General features: G+C 38.8%; 1 protein-coding gene across 3 annotated transcripts in view; it reads left to right on the top strand.

The window, feature by feature from the left end:
- STXBP5 (syntaxin binding protein 5) overlaps positions 1 to 16174 on the top strand; it is a 157361-nt gene extending 141187 nt beyond the window's left edge. For all 3 annotated transcript variants that reach the window (XM_066615477.1, XM_066615487.1, XM_066615497.1), the window contains 4 exons: positions 3324 to 3489; positions 4879 to 4990; positions 7528 to 7748; positions 8778 to 16174. In XM_066615477.1, coding sequence (XP_066471574.1) covers positions 3324 to 3489; positions 4879 to 4990; positions 7528 to 7748; positions 8778 to 8819 — 541 coding nt within the window. In that variant the 3' untranslated portion in view covers positions 8820 to 16174. The remainder of the gene's footprint in view (positions 1 to 3323; positions 3490 to 4878; positions 4991 to 7527; positions 7749 to 8777) is intronic.
- Positions 16175 to 16559: the final 385 nt, after the last annotated feature.

Genomic DNA, 16559 nt, shown 5'->3' on the forward strand with positions numbered 1-16559 from the left:
TTTTAAAAACCAACCTGCTTTGGCATAAATATTAGACAATATGTGGCTAAAAGAGGTCATAGGCTTCTTTGTAGAATTCTAAAAGTGTGTCAAGAGTTTTAACTTGATAAAGTCTTTATTTTTAGTCAAATAAAATCTGTAGCTAGCTGTCTTGTACTAAATCAGACCATTGGTCCATCTAACTCAGTATTGTAGTGCCAACTGGCAGCGGCAGCAACTCTTCTCCAGGGTTTCAAATGGGGATTTTTCTCTGCTGTATCTCAAGATGTTGGGGACTGAACCTGGGACCTTCTTCATGCAAGCATGTACTCTACTGCACAGTTGCCAGTTCACCTTAAACAGAACTTTTCACTGTATTCGCCATCAAACAGTGATCCACCTCTGATGTGCTTGCAAGAGTCAACACAGCCTAGTAATTTCTTGAGGAGAAAAAATTGGTTGACTTTTATAACCTATGAAAACTTGAACTGGTTTAAAGTTATTCCGTGGTGATCACCACCTCATTTTATACCACATCATGACCATGAAAAATGACTAATCCTATTCCTGGCAGCTCTGCTGGGTGTAGTGGCACCAAAATGGCTACCACTGCAGCCAATAGTCCTGCTGGAAGTCTCCTTGGGGGAAAGAGACTTTTGTCCCATTCCCCCCAGGAAAGCCCCAGGCCCCACAATGGGGCTTCTCAAGTCTGTACTGGCTATTTTGCTGGTGCAGACTTGAGAGCCTCCATGTCGGGCTTTGCATCCCGACATACAGGATAGTATATGGCATAACAGAGCTCCACTGGTCCCACCTCCCTCCTGCCCTGGTTTCTATCCCTGTCCCACCCACCCTATTCCACTCATTCCCCACTTCCCTCTGCCCCAAAAATACTCATTGCCAGTTGGCACTGCAGGAGTGCCGGCCAGCCCTCCATGCATCACTGAAGCTCAGTGCCAACACTGAGGGTTAATAGGATTAATAATAATAATAATAATAATAACTTTATTTTTATCTCGCCTTTCTCCCCAAAGGGACTCAAGGCGGCTTACAACATATTAAAAACATAATTTAAAAACAAATAAAAACATATTAACACATCATAAAAAACAGCAGTCAGAGTAAAAAATAGGTAAAAAGAGCATAGAGCAGCAGCAAGTCATAACAGAATCAGGCCTGTAAAAAATATTAAAAGATGTTAAAAGATGTTAAAAGGCCGAGAATTCAGAAGGCCTGTTTAAACAGAAGGGTCTTCAGGCCTCGCCGAAAGGTCTCAAGAGAGGGAGCCATTCTTAAGTCAGGGGGAAGGGAGTTCCATAGCGTTGGTGCCACTACTGAGAAGGCCCTATTTCTTGCAGCCGCCCCACGTACCTCCCTAGGCGGCGGCACTTGTAAAAAGGCCTTCTCTGATGACCTAAGAGTACGAGCCGGATTGTACGGGAGCAGGCGATCTCTAAGATACCCTGGTCCAGAGCGGTATAGGGCTTTAAATACCAGCACCTTGAATTGGGCCCGGAAATGAATGGGCAGCCAATGCAGCCGCTGAGAAGCGGACTGACAGAGTCGAACCGCCTACCTCCAGTAACCACACAGGCCGCTGCATTCTGCACTAGTTGCAGTTTCAGAACCGTCTTCAAGGGCAGCCCCACATAGAGCGTGTTACAGTAATCTAATCTCGATGTCACAGAGGCATGGATCACTGTGGCCAGGTCTGCACGATCTAAGTACGGCCGCAGCTGGCGCACCAGCCGAAGCTGAGCGAAGGCCCCCCCAGCCACAGCCACCACCTGGGAATCCAGGAGCAGCTGCGAGTCCAGGTGGACCCCCAAGCTGCGGACCTGCTCCTTCAGGGGGAGTGCAACCCCATTCAGCGCAAGCCGATAGACCCTAAAACCACCTGCTTAAGAATACTATCCATGTGTTACATCTGGAAAAAGTGCACTAACATTTCATACTTCCACAGGTTTCAGGTGCCATAAATTTGACAGTATTGTCATCTACTTCTTTAAGTAATCTTAATATTGTCTAATTTTTGAAGGGTATACTATTTTGACGAGTCTTTTAGGAGTATCTGCTAATGCAATGTAATGTGAGGTTGACACTTCCAGTCTTGGCAGGATCAAAATGGGTGTTCTATGGTGACTGTTATAAAAAGAACCAAACAACTAGTTCTGCACGTCTAATTTGAGTTTTAGGCTTGTGGTGTTCAAATAACAGCCCTTCTGTTACATGGCAAACTGCTTTTGAAATTGAAGACTTGGGATTCTGGGATCTGGGATCAGAATGGGATTCTGTTAAGGTCAGTTTAGTTTGACTTATATTTTTAGGGATCTATATATCCCGATACTTTTAGCCCCATAGAAAAGACCAGTTAGTTTGGGGCCAAATAAAGCAGCATTTTTTATTAGTTTGAGGGCACAATCCTAACCAGGTCTACTCAGAAGTAAGTTCTATTTTGTTCAACAGGGCTTACTCTCAGGAAAGTGTGGTTAGGATTGCAGCCTGAGTGATTATAGAATAGTTGGGAGGAAGCATAGTTCAAAGGGGGGGAACCTATACAGGTATGCGTCACTTAACAGAGATACGTTCTGTTATCTCTGTTGTTATGCAGTTAGGTCATTGAGTGAACATTCAGCCTGATCTAGTGCCTTGCTTCTATAAACACTCTCTGCTAGACATTTGCTGGCTGCACAGGCTACTGCAGACCGAATGCCTCATTACATTAAGAGCCTCTGTTTTGTGTAAACAGACACTCTGCTGCAGGCTATGGAAAACCTGATTGCCTCATTAAGAGCCTCTTTGTTGTGCTTTGACCACTGTCATATATGCGGTCCGTTGTTAGGTGGAAGGTTGTTAAGCGACAAACCCCTGTAGTAGCTCTTTTGGTTCTAGCTAGTGGCTTGTAGGTATACATTTAATACTGAAAAATTTAGGTTGGCTTCTTTATTTAAATTCTTAAGAGGATAGAACATTAGTCTGGACAAATAAATGTTATCAATTTTTACTAGCAAGTTAAACAAACTTGTTCCCAGTCTCAAATTATAGAAGCAAATTCCAATCAAATTCAGTTCAGTCGTGGCTCCATTCTTAGTTACAATGGACAGCATGCCACCAAATGTATTCTTATGTTTACTGGAAATTTTTTTGCATAGCAAAGGTGTGCTGTATATATCACACATTCAGGCAGGCTGAACTTTAGGGCAAGGAACTAAAAATTCTCCTAGGCCCACATGTATCAGTTTTAAAACATAAGAGAAAGAACGTTGACTACACTAGCAAGTTTTAGAAAGAGCATGATAAAATGTTTTGCTTCATTTTAATTATCTTTTATTTCTGTTCTCAAGTTTGCCAAGTTTAAGGCCGCTGTTGGATGTATATTACCTGCCACTTACCAACATGCGGATAGCAAGAACATTTTGCTTCACCAACAATGGGCAGGCATTGTACCTTGTCTCACCTACAGAAATCCAGAGAATCACCTATAGTCAAGAAACGTGTGAAAATCTCCAGGTAAAGTATTTCTGCATCTTTTTTCTTTCAAAAACCACGCTTTGAAGGATACTCTCTTCAAGTCGCATAAGCTTGGCTGGCAGAAGTTTGGGTTAAAGAGAGGCAGAATTTCCTTCACTTGCCTTATATTCACTTGGTAGTGGGGGGGAAGCAGGTCATCTTCTATGTCAATAGGAGGATTGGAAAAGTGCCACCAACCTTCCAAATATGCATGCTGTGCCTGAGTGGTGAGCAGTGAGTGTTCTTTCTTCTTCCAGGGAACAGGAGTTGCCTGTTAAGCAAATATGCTGCACAGCACAGCTTTCACAAGACATATGAGCCTTCCCTTCCTGACTGGACTCCCTCTGTGGTGTCACTTTTGTCACTTCCTTTATGAGGGTCCTCTAAAGGAGACCTGTTGAACTTCCTTCCTCAAAAGGGTCTTCTGAGGAAAGAAGTGAAACATCATCTCTCTTCTAGGGATCCTTGTAAAGAAGGAAGGAGAGCAAAGTGGCCCTACAAAGGGAAATACTGCCAGGGAGGGGGCTGGGTGATTGCTTAACCAATGCCTCAGTAAACAGCACACTCTTAATTGGCATTTCCACTTCCTAAGACAGCAGGCAAAGGTTCAAACTAACTGAGTTTGCGGCTTAACCAAATAGATAATGCGGCTTTTACAGTAAAAGTTTTAAGTTGCTTAAAACTTTTGGTCATCAAGAGAATATTTGAGGCAAAGAAGTCCCTTATTCCACTTGCAGTCTGATTGTTTTGTCTCTGGGAGAAAAGCAACAGGATTAGGATAAACCTGAGCAAAATCATATTTAGGATTTGTTAACGTTTAGAAAACCTTTCCCTTTCTGCCCAAAGCTGCTCACTCACTAGTGAGAGAACATGAAAGATTTGATGCTCTTTTTCGTATTTAGCTTAGGTAAGAGTAAGTATCCATTTAGACAAGGAGTAATGTACTGTGGCTTACACGTTAAAACTTGTGAAATCCAGTCTACTCTTGTTTCTTCACTTATGACCAAATGTTTGAACATTAGGAGCGCAAACCTAACGCACTTTCCAGCACCAACATAAGGGCAATGCAGCTCTGAGGTAAGGGAACAAACATTCCCTTACTTTGAGGAGGCCTTCGTGAGTGCCCCCCAACTGCAGGATGCAGCACATCTCCCATGGGCACCGCTATGCCAGTGCTGGAAAGTGGTTTAGGATTTGGGCCTAGGTCAAATACATGCTAAATGGTAGGCTCAATCATTTACTACGAACTAACAATTTTGAACTGTTGGAGCAGTTTGAATGATGAGATTCTATCTAAATTCAAGTGAGAATGTTGTAAAAGTGTGCTAGAAGTGCTTTCTTGTGAGATCTAACTATCACTCTGTCAATGGGTTTCCTCCCTCTCTAAAGGAAATGTTGGGCGAACTCTTCACACCAGTAGAAACACCAGAAGCACCAAACAGGGGGTTCTTCAAAGGCCTATTTGGAGGTGGTGCACAGTCACTTGACAGAGAGGAACTCTGTAAGTTTGTTTTTTTTTTAAATAACTTTTCACAGGTGGAAACTGGAAAATCATGCAGAATCCCTTTGGCAAATATAGTTCAGGTCAAAAATAAAATAAAGCCAATGATGTTAAAGCTGCAATTTAGATTTGTGTTTTCTTCTAGAATAATTTGTATCTCATTACAGATATTTTTTACTGGATTAGTATAGAACCCATGTGCTTGTGGTTACCACTTCGGTATCAGGCAATTTTTTCTAAATCAGAAATAATGCAGATTGAACTTTTCTAAATCCAACCCTATGCAAAGTGAGTTCTGTTTGAGCCCACTGGATTGTATTTTGACTAGGAATCCTAACAATGTTCTCCTGAGTCAGGCTTGGAAACTAAACCCATAAAAGCCCATCTGAAACGAGAGTCAAGATTTATAAACCCAAATTCTTGACCTCTGGTGCTTCCAATGCAAGCCAGAGGAGAATTTCTAGTTTTCATAGGTGTAAAAAAATTATTTCCTCTTGCAGGTGAAGTCAGTCCCATTCCCCAGCTGCTGAAGCAGTGAATCACCCAGCTTTGGAGGCTCCTACAGAGGTGCCTGGGGCTGGACAGGTCTATGATGCTTAGTAAGCCCTAGAGAACACATAGTAGGCCCTCGGTATCGGCAGGGGATTGGTTTCAGGACCTCCCACAAATACCAAAATCCATGCATGCTGGAGTCCTGGATGAAGGTCAAGTGGGAGCACGGTCGCGCTGCTGCAGCACCTTACTTTGAGGTCATGCTAGGCCCTCCTGAGGTTGCACTGGGCTACAGCTCACATCATTGGTCTCCCCACACTTCAGAATGCCTCAAGTAAGAGACCAGAAAAAACTTCTGGTTCATGTCCACAACTTTTGGTTTGCTTCCAAGGGTGTTCTGAGCTGCAGAGCTGTCAATGGAGTGGGCTGTGGGCCTCCTCACACCTCAGTACACCACCCTGATGTGACTGGAAGTTGTGGATACAAATTGGAGGTTGCTTCTTGGACACATTCTGAGGTGAGGGGAGGCAGATGCCGAGCCTGCGGATAAGGAACACCCACTGTATACGCTGATAGCTCGGTGGGCACACACTATCCCTGGTTTATACAGTAGTCAAAAGCCTGAGGGCTTTGTTCAGTTAGGAGAGATCAAAAACCTTTTGACAGGAGTTATACAGTTGCCAAACGGCCATATTTCCTGGTTGTCAAAGGCTTTGCACACCCAGGAGAAAGATTTTCCAGCTCAGCAAAGCCCTTGTCAACAAGGGATCATAAGAACTTTGAAGCCAAGAAGCTGCCATTTGGAATACATGCGCTCTTAAGTTCAAGCTGTAAAAGGCAACCACTGGCCTTTGTTGGCAGTCCAAGTTTCAACACTTTCCAGTGCCCCAAACTGAGACTGCAGAAAGCAACCACCCTGGATGGTTCAGGGAACTTGGATTCCTCTTTTGTACTAATTGAACCAGTTTAGAAGTTGGAGCTCCTCTCATGGAGGTTGTCTTGCCTGGATTTTATTTCTTCTGCTGCTCAACCCCTTTATGGAGGTTTGCCAATCCTAAGCTTTAGCAGGGTGCAGTGAGCTGCTGTGGGAGAGACAATTTTCTTACACAAACCTTCCTTTAACTCCTTGCAAAGTCATGCCTTATTATCCACTGGGGTTCCATTCCCACTTCCAGGTTTCTTGCTCCTCTATTGTCGCCCCAGAATGCATTGGTAAAGATACTGTACCGTATTCAGCCACTAGATGGGGTAAATAATTGAATCTAATGGAATAAAATTATAATTATTTAACTGTGCAAAGGTAGGAAATTGAATTTTGGAGCTTTTTTCCTTGTTACAAGGCATTTACAGGTGGACCTCAGTATCAGTGATGAGTTAAATCAGTGAATACCAAACCAGTGGATACTGAGGTCCCACCTGTACAACCCACTGATTATTTCCTTTAATGTAAAGTGCCTGTCTCATTGATTTCAGATAAAACCGTGGGTGAAAAATGCATGGATAATTTGGTTATACTTGTACGTAGCTACAATTCTTGGGCCAACAATAGCTTTAACTTTGTCATTTCACAGTATATGAACTTAAGAAGTGCACTTGCCACTCTTTTTGTCCAAATAGATTTAACAACCACAACATGCAGCTTATTAAATAGTTTATCTTGTCTTTGTACATTCTGCACACAGTCCCTCGAAACTCAGTATTGAGACCCCTGCCTGTTTTTACAAACCTTGAGGAAGTGATCAAATGTTATGCATTTGGAAATTTTTAACAGGGTTTAAAAGAACCGAGCAAGAAATAACTCAGTACAGAAGCATGAAGAGGAAAAATAACAGCACTTAGCAAAAAATTGGCTATGCTCAAGGTTTTTATGGCCCTATTTTCTTAGATTTCCTACCATTTGGTCTTGTTAACATAATGTGCATCAGATCTCCTGGCATTTAATTGAACCTACTAGTAAAAGTTTCCATCTGAAAGGGCCTTTAAGAAAGTTAAAGGGCCTTTAAGAAAGTTAAGAATATATTATTTGTTGTTTTTTAAATGTCTAGTTGGAGAATCAGCTGCTGGAAAGGCATCAAGAAGCCTTGCCCAGCATATTCCAGGACCTGGTGGTATTGAAGGTGTCAAAGGAGCTGCATCTGGAGTAGTATGTGAATTAGCAAGGGCAAGGCTAGCACTAGACGAAAGAGGACAGAAGTTGGGAGAACTGGAAGAACGAACAGCAGCTATGTTAGCTAGTGCTGATTCTTTCTCAAAGCATGCGCATGAGGTAAGTCATTATATAGTTTTGGAATGGTTATTTACAAGGTGAAAATTGGACTATGTCCCCTTCACTCAGGTTTGCACTTGCTTCCAGAGATATAGGAGTGGCTTCCCTGGGGTGTAATTATAGCTGGGCAAGCTGCTGAGTTCTTGCCCCAGATTTGTTAGAAAATTCCGATGTTTTTCCTGCTCAAATGGGAAAGAAATAGAAGAAACTGCCAAATCAGTTTGAGATGGTTTGAAGCTGTTTTCCACCTATTAAACCATTTCTGCGCAACGTTGTATATATGCAACAGGGACCAAATGTGTACGCTTGTGGGCTGGGCAAAAATGGCCCATCTGGGAAAAACCACCCCTCTCAGGACAGCACAGAACCCAGGTAATTCTCATTTAAGTCACTCACACCTGCAAGTGATCAAACATGATAGCCTACTGAATTACTTGTGAATATAGAATAGGCAAGCAAAGAGTCAGTTGATTTTATTGACTAGTTGATTTAATTCCTTTTCCTTTGGGGATTTTAATAAAGTAGGGAAAGGGGGTAGAAAAATGTACAAGTAGCGTGATGGAACATACTTGAACTCACAAGGACTTGGACACACAGAAATAACTTGGCTATATTGGATTCCATAACTAGTGAAAGCCAGCAGAGGGAGCTGGATGCTACTTAAGAGCACACAAAACCCCAACAGATTGCTAAACCAGTGAAATATGCAGGTTGGGGTGAAAAGAGCAAAAATAAAATTAATTCCCCAAGTGTGTCTGTCTAAAATACATTGGATCTACATTTTCAGAATTATATTATCATGGACATATAGCAAGAAAGCTTATTATAATGCACACCTTGTAATCATTTGCTTTTGTTAATTATTTAATCTTAATTATTTAAATCTTCCTCTTTATACTGGCTCTGTTTCTTTATTTTGTACGTTCTTTATTCTGTTTTTAGAACTGTTCCATCTCCTCTTGTGAAATAAGCTACATAGTGTACATTATCCAATATATGACTGTTTTGTTGGTCTGTTTTTTGTTTTAGATGATGTTGAAATGCAAAGATAAGAAATGGTACCAGTTCTGACAACGCATTTTCAAATTCATCCATATAACTTTACCTTGAAGAGAAATCTCCTTTTCATTAACTTCTGCAGGACCAGCAGAACTGGAAGTGTGTCAGCCAATGGATACTGTTGTTTCCGAGCACAAATTACACACTGTTTTACCTCAGTCATACAGCTTTAACTGAGGATCACTATATTGAAAACTGGCACGCACACAGTCATACTGTGTGTTTGCTTGTGTGTCTTACTTGTGAGCAGACTGGGAGCTTGGGAACAGAATTGAGGTAACAAAGAGGACACATGGACAGGAAGAAAAATTTGGTATCCGATGAGCAGGGGCAATGCAGGATCTATCCTGTGTTTAATATTTCATATGCCAAAAGTTTTTGTGCTATTGTTGTTGCTACCAGTGTTTCACCCTCCTGTGGGAGGCTGCAATAAATCAGGGGTCCAAGAGCTAGAATAAAGTTGTTCACCTTCTTGGACTATTCGTAGCTGATCTACACCTACCCTCCTTAGAGCACGTCATAATAGCTGTTACTGAAAACAACTTATTCTGCTACCACCTCTCTGATCTGACAAACTGGAAGTATGTGAACTCCATCCTGAATCTATACATAGTTAACATGCACATAGTCTCTTCTTGGACCCCTGATCTAGCATTCTTGTATTTGCATCATCCTACTATGTCAAGTGCAAAGCAAGAAAAGTTACTTTTGCATTGTGTAAAGAAAAAAAGTGATTGAACTGCACATCATGCTGGACTTTTCATTTGTGTTATGGCTGTGTTGTGTGAAAAGTAAAAATGTCTATTACAATGAGAAATATTTGTCATCTTTCAACAAACTATTTTTTTATTTTTCTGCAAATACAATTGGATTCATTTATAAAACACTGAATTGGTTATGATTTTCATTCATGCTGTACATCTTTTGTGTGTTGAACAGAATGTATTTTGTGCAGCCACTTAATGAAGATCTATCTGACATGTAGGTAGCTTACATGCCCAATCTGAACTTTGCTACCAGGTATGAAATATTCTTGAGTGCAAACAGTGTTGAACTCCTGATGGATAATGGCAAGCATTTCTTATTAATCGTATTGGGCTAAAGTGCTTCTAGAAGTTTGTCTACTCCAGTTCAAAAAACTACTAACAAGTGAAGGCTATAAAGCCAAGTCAGATCTGCTAGCAAAGAGGTGTCCACCAACATTCTGAGCACATTTACTTGGAGTAAGTCCCGTTGATTTTAATGGAATTTTCTTCCTTGTAAGTGTCCTTAACTGTATGAGTTACAGAATGAAGTTGGTCAGAGTGGATTTAGCAGCACTAAAAACAAAAATTTAATCTCAGTATTTTACCACTTGAGCAATTAGCAGATTGCTATTTAGATTTGTGTAAGAGGGATTTAAGATGTGCCAAATTGAAACAGTATATTTTTAGCTACTGAAGGCTGCAGCAAAGCCATAATGTAATGAGTAAATTGATTTATTTAAAAAATATTTAGGAAAAAGCATAACTGTTTCTGAAGCTGGAAATAATGACTAATTTGTGATCATTCACAAATAGCCTTAACTAGTTTAGGCTTTATTTATAAGCAAGTGCCAGTACACGGTCAGTTGGAACTTCAGGCTTTCTTTTCTGATTCTTCACATGTTGAATGAATTGTCTGACATATGACTGCATTTAGAGCCAAAACAAAATTCCTTGATGTGAGTTCAGCAGAGGTGTGCAAAATTATTCTTCCTGTTTTTTGCTTACAACAAATTTGGATGACACTCATGTGGATGGCGCATGCCAAGTTACTGACTGACCATGGTGTGTATATGATTAAATTTAATGAGATTTGCTTCTAAGTAAATAGGTTTGAGAAGGTGAACCCCCCCCAGCCAAATTTAATGCAGCTAATACTTGAAAGAGTCTAGTTCCAATCAAAGATCACTTCCAGGGGGTTGGAATGCCACAATCTACAGGAATGATTGAATGTCAGAATGTGAGAACACTTGGACACCTGGATTATGTGTTCATGTGCTCATCACCTCACTGCAGTGCAGCCATGAAATACCATGAAATTCCATCAACCCATTTAGGAAGCAGTTCAAATATTTCTGCAGCCATAAGAAACCTCAACCTTTCATTTTGGGGGCAGCAGGTAAACTTCTGCAACAAAATTTTGAGTTGGTTCCAAAGCAACATGTGTAGGAGCTACATATCTTTTTAACAATTTGCTGCCTGAAAATGTTTTGTGTTAAATTTATTTTATTTTTATTTAGCTATATACCATTATATTGAATGAAACCCAGAAATCAAAGGGTAACTGATGCGGACATTAGAATGCTATCAGTAGTATGTGTTTGTTGTGGTGACACAAATGCATTTGCCACAACTGTTTTCTGTGCATTACCAATTTAATTTTCCCATTGTTAAGTTGTAATTTATATATAAATGAACCGTTTAGTCAAAGTTAAGCACTTTCATGTTTCATTGATTTTTAAATTGGAAAGAATTAAGCACATGCTTAGCACTGTCACTGACATATTACTGATTTGAAAGTACTTCGCAATGGTTGGAATTATGCCCAATACATATTAATTTTTGTATTTACAGGCAAAAACATAACATCCAATACACTAAAATATTATTGTTTAAAAATGAAAATAAATTATTCTACATACAGTACTAAAAATTAAATAGAATAGTTATTCTGCCCCCTATAAAAATGGCCAGAACAAGGAAATCAATGGTGAATCAAGATGTGTGCAACAGTATTCCTTTAAGAAATTCTGGAAATGGTGGTTCCTTGTGATGTCACATCATTTTGAGATGAAAGCTCTGAAACAAGTTAGCTTAGCTTTCTGAAAAACAAGCATTTGACAGTTGTCAACAAATGATGAAGAATGAGGAAGCACATGCTAACACAAAGGATGTGTTAGCAGACACCTGCTATAATTTCCTCTGTATGCGCATGTTCTCACATGGTTATGCCCATGAATAAAATTTGCCTACAAAACATTTGCAGAAATTGGTCTTTGTCCAGTTGTATCTATTTTTCAACAATGCCTGCCGACCCCACAAAAGCAAGGTATAGTTATGCAAACTACTTGTAGAGAATTTGTCCCTGGTGTAATATGGGCAGAAAATTACAGCTATCCTGATAGTCGACGTTTGTTAACTTTTGTTCAATGCAAGTAGGGAATAAAGTTTATAGCTTTTGGGGACTTGGAGGAAGTACTGTAGAGCTATCATTGGCCATGGTATACAAGTTCAATTTTGAGGTCTGTGATTGTTTCTAGTCAAACTGTGTTTGCAACTTTCTCTTAACGTTGTGCTTGAATTTTCTCAGGGTTTGAATTTTTGATGCAAAATGGGATTTCAAAATGGGCAAGTATGAATAGATTCAAAGAAGTGCACACACACACCCATGTTTTCGCACCAGTTTGCTACTCTTTGCAGAATTCAACTATTTCTCTGGTGCATTCTTAAAAATCCACTTTCTTCCTTCTAGGAACAGTAATGCAATCACAAAGTCAAGAAAATTTGGCTAGTTGAGGATACTTCTGAAAGCGAACAAATTACTCTGTACGAGGACCTTACCTATAAGTTTGGTTTGCTGTCTAGCTATATGGATAAACTAATCTGTTTCTGGGTTGAAGATCAGTCTTTTTTTAAAAAGCACCAAAGCTGTACTTAATCAGGGCTGTAAACTGGCTAAAAATGGTACTGGAGAAGGAACAGCTGAAGAGGGATGTGTAGCTCCTGGGAGGAGTGTCATGAGCAGTGTTTGTCCCACACTGAGTGCTTGTCCAAAATAATGGTGAAACAGGGAGTGTGTTTTGCAGGAGGAGAAAACACTAACAAAACACCTCTCTACTGTTGTCGACTGTTGTGACTGATAACTATAATGCATTTCTTATTCTTGGGCAAAGTCTGAGATGACCATTTCATCACTGTAGGTTTATGTATTTAATTTTTAAATGCCAGATGCCGGAGAGGTAGTCCCAATTGGGATTAATCAAGGGTTTTTAAAAATACATGCTCCCCAGTGTGGTGCCAACCAGATTATATCCCCTCCCCCTACCTTCTATCTACCATTTGGTAGCAATGACAGCTTTTGGCTTTGGGTAAATAGCACTCAGGGGTGATTCAGATTAGTATTGTAGTGGGGATAAAAAAGATTAACCCCCACAACTGATCTGGCTTCTCCACTGGGAGGTGATTATTAAAAAATGGAGCTATACTGATGTGTTTAACATTGCATGACCTATTCCTCTGCCTAGATCACTTTTTGAGCTATTATTAAAAGAGATTTCAGTATCTTAAAGGATGGAGTCCATGTGCTTGCATGAGGCATGGGCAGAATACAATTTGTCCTTGAATGTGAAATGACCAGATCAGATACCTGTATATAGAACTAGGGGAAGCAGCTGCAATTGGGAATTACAGAAAGGGAGAGAACAGGCTCTTCTCCAGCAAGGCCCCTTCATTCTTCCATTGTGTTTTGTGTGGTTATCAAGCTGCCAATACTGGAACAGGGCTGGCATAGGTGCAATTTGCTGCCATTGCTCCAGAGAATATACAGTTTAGGAAAACTATTGTATTCTTTTTATATTGATAAAATGCAAACAATCTGCTGCTACTTGTCTTTCATGTAATGTTACCATATTTAATTTATAATAAACTGAAGAAATGTTTCTTTAGTTTAGAAAACTGCCAAATTGTAACTTCTGAATGTTCATGTAAATCTGTGTATTTCAAGCAAGTCTGAAAGTGTGACACCATCCTCTCCAGACAAATTCATTAGTACATTGAGTATAAAATTAAGCTAACGCCTATCCTTGTCCTTGTATTGTTTTCTTACACATTTTTGCTTGATCCCTCATGTGAAAATACAACATTAGAAAGCTATAGCCAAAGGCAATTTTGATGCAGTGACCTTTTCCTTTTTGCTTCCTATAGCACTGATCTAATCAAACTATAAACTTGAATTTCTTTTCCCTGCACTTTAAGTAATGCCAGCTTGAGACTTACTTCCTTTTACTTATTTTTTGCATTTTAAATTCATGCAATATGTACATGCATCTGTATTTATGTAAGTACAGTTTTAAAACATTCCTTTCAGCAAACTGTCTGTCTAAACAAATAGCTGTGCATTGTGTAATGCATGGACAGATCCCTTCTGGAAAGGGGCTTCTCTATTCCATTTCTACTAAGGGAGAAAATCTGTGAGAGTAAGAAATGTACAGATGGATCCGCTTCCTCCATTGAAATGGATCAGCCAGTAGTGTGTGGGGGAGGGGAGTTCCATGTGCAATTTGGAGCCCCAGTGCTAGGAACTGGGTAGGGCGATATAGTATAAGCACTAAAGACAACTTGTCTGCATTTTTATTTTTGAATTACTGAAACACTTTCAGATTTGTTTACTGATTACACAACTGAAATTTAGTCTACAATGAAGTATGCCTTGGTTCTATGGAAATTAATGAGTTAAGCACAGGTAGCCATGGCTGGACTGCAGCCATAGTAATAATCTATTTATACATAATGCTATAAGAACATAGTTTTATGAAATTAAAGTATGTATAGTGCTACATTTTAAATAAAACATGTGTTTGTCAAGGAATGTAAATTAATTTGTGTAGATAAACATCAAACTTAACTTACATAAAATCTCATATAGAGATAACAGCAACAAATTATTCAATCTTAATTGATTAGAAATTCTTTACAGTAAAGTGATAGCCCCTAAAACAACTTCCTCATTTAATTAAAATCGAAACTAACTGCTCCAAGGGGAAAGTAAAGTGTTTACACAAATACTATATGAAGTGTAAAATCTTTTGGAATAGCTGCAGCTTCTTGATGGATATTTATCATAACTCTTATTTTTCAATGAGTATATATATAATTCTAGATTTTCAGGTATTTTCTTTAGTCTTTGAAAATTTCCAAAAACAAGTGGGTTTCATGTATTTTTGTCAATTAAAGCGTTCCTTTTGTATTTTGGAGCTCTGGTTTCTGCATATATTTTATACCCATTAACTGCTCTTTGTCTTCAGAATGTTTTTTAAAGTCAAATATCTCTGGCTAATTAATCATCCTATTTGTTAGTGCTCTGATGCATATGGGATGCGACTGACTGCACTTGCAGTGTATTTGTAGTGTGTTTGCAATTATTTAAAAGTGCTCATTATTTGCCTTTTGTTTACTGTACAAATTCTCAGCTGCACTTACTCCCACAGCCCGATTAAATATCTGTATGGTCTTGTGAATTTTATTTCTCTGTGAATGTTAGTGATGTTGCTGCCAAAAGAAAAAGGAAAAAAAAGATCATGTTGAATGAATTTATGGTGGGGAGTGGGATAAACAAAGTTAAATGTCCAGTACATGTGAATTATCTGAAATTAAACATGCATTGAGAATCACACCAAGAAAAGTGCATGGAATATTATTAAATTCATGTCCTATAGAAATCATGTTTGTTTCAAATCCACCGATGAGTATAATTTTTTACATTTTTTGAAATAATTTGAGGCATGGGTTTGAATATCAAAAATCAACTAATAAATCAACAACTAATAAATCAGTATTTGTTATTGAAAAGCACTTAGAAATTGATATTTTGAAATTTTAGGCAATTGTAGTATGTTTCCATTTGACAGCGACATTTTTACTAAGTTTAATTTTTGGATGAAGTATTCAATAATCCATTGAGGTTACTATTTGATATTGGGTAATGCAAAGTGGGGAAACAGTTGAGTGTTAGTTTCCCTTTTTAAAAAGTGCAAATACAGTGATTTTACGCTTAGCTGATTCACGACTTCATATTGGTTAGATTGAGCAAACACAGTTTTCTGGTTATCTACTGTTTTGTTGTTCAAGCAACACTGGACAAAAATGAGAACATCAGTAAGTGTTGCTAACATTACTCACTGGGTAAACATGCTTAATATAGAACTTCTAGCTTATATGTATCCTAGTCTTTGTACATGTTTCTATTTTATTTCTCATTTTTGCTTGTTAATTTCAGTCTTGCGGCGCCCCACTATGTGTTCTGAAGATGAAACTGGGAAATGCATCTTAGGATTGCAATTTCATCTGTCTACAAATATAGTTTCGTATGAACTGCAAACCATACAGTTACAAATGGAAATGTTAGATTGCGTAGTTATTTTACTTAATGTACTTGATTCTAACTTATGTCATAACATTAAAATTAAGTATGGGATATTTTTGTAAATAAAAAATACCTGTGCAGCTGGTATTTTAAAAGAAAAAAAATGTATTATACATTAATGTTTGAGAAAATAATGTTCATATGTGTACATGAATGTGTCATTATGCTGAAGGGCTCTGACTGGGCAAAATAAACTATTCAAATCTCTCCTGAAATGAAAAAAAACCTAATTTGATTTCATGTGTCAATTTCTCTTCTTAATATATAATTCTCTATCTTAGTGTTTCATGTAATACACACATTGCACTTGGAACACTCTATATTCAACTTTATGTGAACATGTTTTGATTTTGTGCATTTGAGATTGATCTATTAGCAATGAAATGTGATGGCTGGGGTGCCATTGGAGTAGGTCAAAAAAGAGTTTAGCATTGTGTTTTATACTAAAATGATGAACACCCTTTAGGATTCCTTTCATATTTTAGTAATTTTACATAACACAAAACACTCCTTAGTTAAATGAACTGGTGTTATAAGTTTGTAATTCCATTAGTAACAGAATATTAAGGTGCCTGGATTAAAAATGAA

The sequence above is a fragment of the Tiliqua scincoides genome, chromosome 1 (assembly GCF_035046505.1).
Source record: "Tiliqua scincoides isolate rTilSci1 chromosome 1, rTilSci1.hap2, whole genome shotgun sequence".
NCBI classification, from domain to species: Eukaryota; Metazoa; Chordata; class Lepidosauria; order Squamata; family Scincidae; genus Tiliqua; species Tiliqua scincoides.